The sequence below is a fragment of the Tasmannia lanceolata genome, unplaced genomic scaffold (assembly GCF_043159265.1).
Source record: "Tasmannia lanceolata isolate RefF3 unplaced genomic scaffold, GAP_Taslan_0.1 ptg000018l, whole genome shotgun sequence".
Lineage (NCBI taxonomy): Eukaryota > Viridiplantae > Streptophyta > Magnoliopsida > Canellales > Winteraceae > Tasmannia > Tasmannia lanceolata.
Window position 1 is genome coordinate 25,974,920 of NW_027518695.1, and position 10,340 is coordinate 25,985,259.

Genomic DNA, 10,340 nt, shown 5'->3' on the forward strand with positions numbered 1-10,340 from the left:
CAATATGAACCAGATGGAATCCAATCCATTGAACAACATTTGGACAACCCTGAACCAGTGTGGGGAGAGTTTGAACAACTCCTTATAAACACTAACCACTATTCACAGTGTTGTAACCACTATTGATACCCTTTCAACCACTAATTACACAGTTTTAACTGCTATTCCAACAATCCTCAACCACTAGTAAAGTAGATGAAATCAAATCTAATAACTCAAAATGAACTAGATGGAATCCAATCCAATGAACAATATTTGGACAACTCCTTATACACACTAAGCACTATTCACAGTGTTGCAGCCACTATTAATACCTTTTTAACCACTAATTACACAGTTTTAACTGCTATTCCAACAATCCTCAACCACTAGTAAAGTAGATGAAATCCAATCCAATAACTGAATATGAATTAAATGGAATCCAATCCAATGAACAATATTTGGACAACTCCTTATACACACTAACCACTATTCACAGTGTTGCAACCACTATTGATACCCTTTCAACCACTAATTACACAGTTTTAACCGTTCTTCCAACAATCCTCAACCACTAGTAAAGTAGATGAAATTCAATCCAATAACTCAATATGAACTAGATGGAATCCAATCCAATGAACAATATTTGGACAACTCCTTATACATACTAACTACTATTGACAATGTTGCAACCACTATTGATACCCTCTCAACCACTAATTACACAGTTTGAACCGCTATTCCAACAATCCTCAACCACTAGTAAAGTAGATGAAATCCAATCCAATGACTAAATATGAACCAGAATGAATCCAATCTATTGAACTACATTTGGACAACCTTTTCGGTTTTAGGGTTGTTCAAATGTTGTTCAATAGATTGGATTCCATCTGGTTCATATTGAGTCATTGGATTGGATTTCATCTACTTTACTAGTGGTTGAGGATTGTTGGAATAGTGGGTCAAATTGTGTAATTATTGGTTAAAAGAGTATCAATAGTGGTTGCAACACTGTCAATAGTGGTTGAGGATTGTTGGAATAGTGGTTAAAGTTGTGTCATTACTGGTTGAAAAGGTATCAATAGTGGTTGCAACACTGTGAATAATAGTTAATGTGTGTCAGGAGTTGTTCAAACCCTTCCCACATTGGTTCAGGGTTGTCCAAATGTTCTTCAATGGATTGGTTTCCAACTATTCATAATTTGTCATTGGATTGAATTTCATCTGCATAAAAGTGGTTCATAGTGTTTGAATAGTGTTCGTAGTTCTAAGTGGTGGTTTAAAGAGGCTTTTCATCCCGCAAGGACTGTGCAAATCGTAGGGGCAAAGGCTTCATTTATCTACTTGAAGGATGTTGTGTCGTTCGAATATGTTGGGGAGACGAAGATGTGTTTAATTGTTAATCTCGAAATAAATTTCTTAGAATTTCAATCTCTAATACACAAAAAACTGGGACCAAAGTAACCAAGGTTTTGTTATATTTAAAATGTCGATATGTTGTAGATCCATATCAGATTCAATACGACATTTCGATTTCAAGTTTTTTTTTAAATCGCTAAAGTTGACTCCGGAGTCGACTTTAAACTTAGTCTTTAACTTAGAGTCGACTCCGTGAGTTGACTTTGGCTCTATTATTTCAAAAAAATAAATCAAAGTCGACTCCAGAGTCAACTTTTACTCTACTGTTTCAAAAAAAAATTATACTTTAAATTGTGTCCGGATTATATTATATAAAGTGATTCGTTTACAAGGTTGTTTACAATCAGTTACAAAATTTCAAGCCCATTTCCAACAATAAGTACAGAGTACAGTTTTCAACTACTATTTCAACCACTAAAATAGATTTCAACCACTAATTCAACCAATTTCAACCACTAAAATAAATTTCAATCACTATTTCAACCAATTTCAACCAGTAAAACAGAATTCAACCACTATGTCAACACATATCAATCGCGACAACAGATTTCAAACACTAATTCCTCACTACAAAGAAGACACAAACAACAAGTAAAACAGATTTCAACCAAATTTAACTAAAATTCAACCAAAATTTCAAGCACATTTCAACCAATAAGTACAGAGTACATATTTCAACTACTATTTCACTAATTTCAACCACTAAAACAGATTTCAACCACTATTTCAACCAATTTTAAACACAAAAACATATTTCAACCACTACTTCAACACATTTAAACCACTAGAATAGTTTTCCACCACAACTGGGGTTCTTCTCCGTCGAAGGGGATTCACCGGCGTGGCCAAATGGGGTTTTCTTCTCCGTCGAATGGGATATAATTTCCGTTGGTTGATCCTAGCTCTCCAATCTAAATAAAAACTACATATTATGCAACATCTATAGATTGAAGGGTTGCGATCATCCTATGGAAATGATTTTTGGCGCACAACCTATTTACATTGCGGCCCATCGAATGAATGGTTTGGATCATCCTACGGAGTTCGTCGTACAGTAACATTACGGCCCAATCGTAGGCCCCACCCATATTTTTCAAAATAAAGTGTACGGTCCACACCATAGGATGATCCAACCTCTATAGATTGGAGGGTTACGATCATCCTATGAAAATGATATTTTAGGGCGCAACCTATTTACATTGTGGCCCGTCAAATGGATGGTTTGGATCATCCTATGGTGAGGGTACTACATTAACAATAAGGCCCAATTGTAGGCCCGACTAGTGGAAATGATATTTTGGGGTGCAACTCGCCGCAACCCTCCATTCTATAGTGGTTGCATAATATGTAATTTCTATTTAGATTGAAGGACTAGGATCAGCCTATGGAAATGATATTTTTGGATGCAAACTTTGTGGCCCATCAAATGGACGGTTTGGATCATCCTATGGTTGTTCATTGTTAAAAGAATGGCTAGGGTTCAAATGATGGGCCCACCAAAGGTCGTTGTTAGGAGAGAGAGAGAGAGAGTTGGGAAACGTGTATACTTTCCCCTTAAAAAATGCTATTTAATAGGTGAAAAGATGTGTGTAAGAGGGAATGTGCAGGAGGGCTAATTTGGTCCTTAACAAAATGTGAACAGTGAAAGCACTTCTTTTTGGTCGTTTTCAACTTCCCACTGCTTTTTCAATAATAGTCCAAAAAACAGCTTTTTTTTTGTCATTTTCCCTTCTTTCTCTTCTCTTTTTCTTCCTTAAACCAAAAAAGGTGTTGAATGAAAACACCCATGTTATCTATAGGGTCCTTTTTGTGTCTTTAGATCAAGAAAGAATGTTGGGTCCTGCTTGATTGCCTTTTTTTTCCCTCAATCCCCGGATGATGTCATTGATGATGGTAAAATCATTAGTAATTATAAAATCATTCAAACAACATGTTGGTTCCATTCACATTGCTCAATTAGACTTCCTCCAAATTTATCTTCTACGATGAGAATGTAATTCAAAATTATTTTTTACAAGAGTGTTCATTCAAATTAATAATTGTGTAAGACCGGCAATTGATTCAATATGATTGTGCTCTAAAATAAAGTTCAATATTGTGTAACGTTAAAAAGGACATGCGGGAAATGTCTAGAACCAATAATCACATGGGTGTGAGCAATAAGCGATCATTATCATAATTATTATCATTTTAAACATTGTCATTTGTGGAGATATTTTTCTTCATTTTAGAAACAAAATAAAAGGCAAATGATATTTCCACTCCCTTATCCAACATTTTCATCCCTCATGTTTTTCTTGTCCTAAAGCCTAAGGCCCTGTTCTTTTTAGATCTTGACAATCGATTGTGAATCTAAAACCAATTATCGTAGGGCCATCAGCTCTCGATCGAAGATCGGTGATGGTGTTTATCTTCATGTAACAATCCCCATACACATGTTGCACACACCGACATGCATTGAGTTTTGAATTATAACATGAGAATTTATATGATGCCCGACTGTCAAAATAGCAAAGGCACCTAGCCCTTGATTTCTGATTTGGTCAAAACACCTTTTTTGAGTGTTTTGATCAGATAAAAACCCTTGTAATTTACCCGGTCGGCCATCATATAAAAACTCTTATAACATAAGCATTAATTTGTATAAAAGCAATCAATTTCCAATGGGTGTTTATCAATTTCATGGCATGTGAGTTGATGAATCATCTTGATGTGGGTGACTCATTAAGTGGTTGATAATATCCCACCTAGTGAAAGGGTAGTTGTCTTAAGCAGGTGGGTGTGGTTGGTGGTGATGGGGCTATGAATGGAGATGAAGTCTCTCCAAGTTTTAGATGAAAAGTCACTCAAGGAATCCTAAAAAAATATGTAATTTTGGAGATGAGAAATCTCCCTTGGTTGAAGATGAAAAGTATCTCGAGGGAGTTGCAAGAAATATATAAAAAGTCTCTTCAAGGAGTTGCTGGAAATAAGCAACATGCCACGAAGGGGTATATATCCCTAACATCAAGAGAAATTAGTTTAGTCGTGAAGATTGGAAATCCACAACCCGCTAAGAGAACTGATGTTGATCAAATCCATACCTGTGTGTGAACGGTCTTCGGTCGACGATCCTTCTTCTGAGGGGTGTATGTTAACCTCTTTCCTGCACCCATAGACAAGGGTTAAGGACCACCCAGAGTTGGAACTTTGGAGAGATCCTTCGACACTCAAGTCAGGTTGAGGCACCAGGAGGAAACGTGAACTAGAATGTGAAAGGGCAGTGGCGCACCTAGAGGGGTTTCTTACCATGACTCTGGAATACCAATGGTTTTTTGTGTTATATCCTTCTCATATGTTTTCCTCTCCCTTTTCTTTAAATGAGGGGTCGCCCATGGATAGGCAGGAGTTCCGGTATCCTGGATGCGATGTTCCGGTGAGGTGGATCGTGTATATTGCTAGAGATCTCAGTGTGGTAGTGCATGCGTGTACGATCCTGGAAGATGATTCGACAGGATAAGAGATCTAATGGTGACTGATTGGTGGCTGGCTGAAACTGACTTCAACATGGCGAAATTTGGGGGCTGCCACCTCCAGTTGAGCTGGCATTGTGTTACAAGTGCTACTGGCCGGATCTTGTGCCACATGGCGTGATCAGATTTTAACTCCAACAAGAACAATAGAGTTTCAATGGAAGGTTTCTACCCTAACTATCTCTTGATCTCTCTTTTGTGCATATGGTTATATTCAACATTCAAGATCTCTACAATTCACATTTAATTTTGAGTCTAATAATCAGTTTTGAACTCAATCGGTTGTGAAATAATCTAAAATGAACAAGGCCCAAATCATTTTAAGAGAAAAACATATAAAACAAGGTGGAAATGCTCACAAAAGGCGTGGATATATCATTTCACAAAAACTAAATTGATATGAAAGTAAGACCCTATTTGGATTGCAAGAATTTTCCGGAAAAGTTTCCAACCAAATGCATACTAAAAAATGGAAAATTATGTTCCATTCCTTATACTTCTATAATATGTACGTCCAAAAACGCCTTTGTGCTTGCTCCATTGAAATAATTTGAAGATTTCGAGGAGTTTGATGGAAGGAAGTTGGTGCTGGTAGGACTAATGTTGTAATATGAGCAGGCGGTGTGGAGAGAATGGCATTATCAGTAGGTTTTGACAAGCTCCCTGATCACTCCTCCCTAAGGAATGCTGAATTGTGGTTCAAGAGTGAAAGCGGCACCTATGAGGCATGATTCTTGCTTCTACCCAAGAGAAAAAGATAAGGAAAGAAATAGGAAATTATCTTCAATAGGTACATCCAAATACGGACCCTCTCGACACTCTCTAGTTGCATTTAAAAATTGTAACTACCATATACAGCTGGTTAAAACATGAAAAACAATGCAACTTCATCACACTATCAAAGCATGGTCGTGAGTTTCCAGTGGGCAATGGCCTTTATTAAAGAAAGATGTAAATTCGCCCCCCTTTCTTCCTCAGGCCACCTCCTCTCGTGTAGTTAAGACTAGGCTTTTTGCAGTACAAGTAGGGCCGGAACTTGGGTCGAGTTTTACCCTACCCGCATCGACCTGACCTGAAAATAACATGTGTCGACTTTAGAAATCATGGATTGGGTAGGGTCGGGTTTTAAATTGGAAAACCAGACTCAATCTTGGGTAAGGCCGGGTTTAAAGGGGAAAAAAACCAGAAACTTGAAACCCAACCTGACTCATATGGGTGTACTGTGACTTTCTTAAATATCTCTTGAATAACATAGGAAATTATTTTCCAATATATTGATACAATTGTTTTCATTGAGCTGATAATGTTTGTCATGTGAAATAATAGTGTCCTTCTTCAATTTATACACTTGATGACATAAATTTAGATAATTTTTGGTGTGAAGATTTGATTTTTTTTCCTACAATCTTTAAAATTTGTTACTATCCTTTGCTAAAAACTGAAAACCTGATCCGACCCTACCCGACCCGACCTGAGAATCTATATTGGGTTTTCATGTAAAAAGTTAGACCTGACCCGACCCAAGATAATTCTCGGATAGGGTAGGGTTGGGTTTTGGAAAACCCGAGCCACACGACCCGAGTTGCACCCCTAAGTACAATGGGGTAGGGGTGGTTGGTGAAGAAAAAGGGTCTAATATATAATTTCCCTTTTAATACTATATACATGAACACTAGATTTTCTAGTACTAAAATATATAACATAAAGGCTCATCTATGTAAAAGAGGAAATAAAACATGCGCACAAAGGCACCCCTCTCTCTATCTATAAAGTGTGCCATCATGGAATAAACGACTTAGTGCGATTTATTTGTCCTTTCATCTTCTTGGTACGCCTTTTTCCTTGTCTTTTCATTAGTGCTTCTAAGTGCTAACTTTTCTAGATCATTTTCACACATTCCCCTCCCCCTTCCAATATCATTATCGAAACGGTTGTGTTTTTGGCTCAATTACTATGTAATTAAAGCCACTAATCATTCGCTTAAGAAAATAAATTAGCGTAAAAGGAATAAAACTAACACGTGGAATATCATCCTACCGTCCACGTTTCGGAAGCCCAAAGCTCAGAAGCCAACGCAAAGGACGGCGACCGTTCCGCCACGTCGTTTCTTTCAAATCATATTCCGAAAAAGAGAAAAAGATAATTAAAAGTATACATGCCCCGTGCATGTGATATATCATCATGGCATGTATGATGATAGAAGGAGAGTAGTGTGTTTGATGTATATAATGTATGTATGTATGTATGGATGGGGATGAAGGAGTAATGATTAAAATGGGGTCATGATGCAACGTCCCATTCCGTAGAAATAAATGATTAGGGAGCGACATGACTGCGCAGCCATAGCCGCCATTTCCCATGATTTATCATTTCTAGAGAGAGAAAAATCAATAAAGGCATTTCTAGAGAGAGAAAGAGGGGGCGAATAGGTGTATTTAAGGCCATTAAATCTTCCCAATGATAATCTACTCTCACTAGTAAGGAAGTCGAAGAGAGAAGAAGAAAAAAAAAAACTAAGAAGTTATAGAGAGAGAGAGAGAGAGAGAGAGAGACAGAGAGTTCTCAAATCAGTTATATTTAGTAGAGAGAAAAAGGAGAAGAGATTGGGCTTTCTGTTGCTTGTTTTTCCCTTCACTTTTTTCTCGTTATTTTGCTTGCTACACACGTGATTCAGGCCATTTTGATGCCTGAAAAGAAGAAAGAAAAAGTTGTGATTTAACTACTGCTTATTACTCCAGTACTCCTCTCTTCTTCTTTTTATTTCATCTTTTTTTCATTGTTTTGGGGTTTAAGAGATGGGGAAAGAGATTATTGTGGTGAGAGAGTTTGATAAAGAGAGAGATTGTTTAGGTGTAGAGATAGTAGAGAGAAGTTGTGAGGTGGGTCCTAGTGGCAAAATGTCTCTCTTCACTGATTTAATGGGAGATCCCATCTGTAGAGTTCGTCATTCTCCTCCTTTTCTCATGTTGGTATGTGTTTTTTTTTTCTCTGTTTTCTTTTTTCCTTACTTTTTTTTTTTTTTTGGTCTTGTTTTGAAGTTTTTAACGTGGGTTTTTTTTTAATTTTTCAGATTGCAGAGATGGGTGTTGAGAAAGAGATTGTGGGATTAATCAGAGGCTGTATAAAGACTGTTACATGCGGCAAAAAACTCGCCAGAAATGGAAAGAACGCCTCTGAAAATAACATACACCTCCCGGTTTACACCAAACTTGCGTATATATTAGGCCTCAGGGTTTCTCCTCCTCACCGGTAAGTTATATATCCAAGTAAGCCTGTATATACTGTTCGGCTCACACCATAGGATGATCCAAACCGTCCATTTGATGGGCCACATCGTAAATAGGTTTTGCCCTAATACCCATTTCCATAGTATAATCCCAACCCTAAAATCTATAGAGGTTACCCTAATGTATAGTTCCTCTAGATCAAAGGGCTAGGATCTATTTACGTTATTACGCATCAAATGAACGGTTTGGATCATCCTATAGGGCAAACTATATTAAATGATTTTCTCATTAACATAATGATTTTTCATGGAAGCTAAGAAAAACCAACTCATTTTTATTTCTGTCTTTCTCAGGAGAATGGGGATTGGGTTGAAACTCGTTTCGAATTTAGAAACGTGGTTTCGAGAAAACGGGGCAGAGTACTCGTACATGGCAACCGATAACGACAACGAAGCGTCGATTAAACTCTTCACCGGCAGATGCGGGTATTCCAAGTTCCGTACACCCTCAATACTGGTCCAACCGGTTTTCGCTCACCGAGTCAAGCTACCCAACCGAGTCACAATCTTCGGACTCAACCCCAACGAAGCCGAGTCACTCTACCGAAGCCGATTCTCCACTACCGAGTTCTTCCCTTCCGACATCGACTCAGTCCTAAACAACAAGCTAAACCTAGGCACGTTCATTGCCGTATCGGACCCATACCGGACCTGGCCTGGGGTGGACCGATTCCTGGTCGACCCGCCCGAGTCATGGGCTGTACTCAGTATTTGGAACAGCAAAGAAGTGTTTAGGTTAGAGGTTCGAGGGGTGTCTCGGTTAAAAAGGGGGCTGGCGAAAACGAGTCGACTCATTGATAAAGCGTTCCCTTGGCTCAGAATACCGTCCGTACCAGAGTTCTTTAGGCCTTTTGGATTACATTTTTTATATGGGCTTGGGGGATATGGGCCGGACTCGGTCCGATTAGTTCGGGCCTTATGTGGGTTCGCTCATAACTCGGCTAAAGAAAGTGGGTGTAGTGTGTTGGTGACTGAGGTGGCGTGTTGTGAGCCGCTCAGGTTAGGAATTCCCCACTGGAAGAGGCTATCGTGCGCCGAGGATATTTGGTGCGTGAAGAGACTCGGGGAGGATTACAGTGATGGGTCCGTTGGTGATTGGACTAAATCAAAGCCTGGGCTTTCTGTTTTTGTGGACCCCAGAGAGGTCTGAGTTGGGTCAGGGGTAAAATTGGAAATTGAAAAGTTTTTCCGTCTCTTTTTGCCCTTTTTTTTTTTTTCCCGGGAGGTTTGTAACGGCTTGAGAAGAGGAAAAAACATGAAATGGATTTGTTTTTTTTTTTTGTGTGCCCATTTCCTATTTCGGGCTCTCTGTTTTTGTTGACCCCATAGAGGAGGTCTTAGATGGGCCAGGGGCAAAATGGGAAATTAAGAAGTTTTTCCTTTTATTTTTTCCTCTTTTTTGTTTTTTTGGGAGCTTGTAACGGCTTGAGACGAGGAAAAACATGAAATGGATATTGTTTTTTATTTTATTTTTTGTGCCCATTTCTTATTTTGGACTTTCAGGTATTGTTTTCCCAGATAAATCTGAGATGGGTCAGGGGCAAAATGGGAAATTAAAAAGATTTCCTTTTATTTCCCCCTTTTTTTTCCTGTTTTTTAGGGGTTTTGTAACGGTTTGAGAAGAGGGAAAACCCCTCTTTTTTTTTTGGGGTTTTCAAGTTAGGATTTTTCTAGGGTTTTGTTGATGAAGAAAGGAATAAAAAAAAGCGATTTTTATGGTAACCTATTGTTATTTTAAAGGGTGGGGCGGTTGTTTTTAGCGACATTTGTGGGGTCATGGGATTTTGTTTTGTAGCATTTTGTAACGGCTTTGAGATATGGAAATGAGAGAGAGAAGAGATTTTGAATATCTAATTTTTTGGAGCTTTTTTAATGTTTCTGGTGTATACTTTTTTAGAAGGAAAATGATCTTTCATTTTGTTTCTCTTATAGGTTGAGTGCTTTTTGGGGCATTGATGTGAGGGTTTTAGTGGGTGTTGTTTTTACCTTTTTGTTGTGTGCCTGCACATAAATACAAAGGGGAGATGGGAGCCTATGAGGGGTTTCCAGATTTTTTTTTTCAGTTGTTTGTTTTTTCTTTTGATGAGTTCTTGTAATCTGGAAAATGGTCTGAATTTTTGACAAATGGGCTTAAAGAGTAGTGA

The 10,340-nt window shown here is 38.2% G+C and overlaps 1 protein-coding gene across 1 annotated transcript; it reads left to right on the plus strand.

The window, feature by feature from the left end:
- Positions 1–7,451: 7,451 nt before the first annotated feature.
- On the plus strand, positions 7,452–9,640 carry LOC143851296 (putative N-acetyltransferase HLS1). The gene is made up of 3 exons (XM_077360673.1): positions 7,452–7,879; positions 7,981–8,159; positions 8,491–9,640. The coding sequence occupies exons 1-3, from the start codon at positions 7,706–7,708 to the stop codon at positions 9,344–9,346; spliced, it is 1,209 nt and encodes a 402-aa protein (XP_077216788.1). The 5' UTR covers positions 7,452–7,705; the 3' UTR covers positions 9,347–9,640.
- The last annotated feature ends 700 nt before the right edge of the window (positions 9,641–10,340 follow it).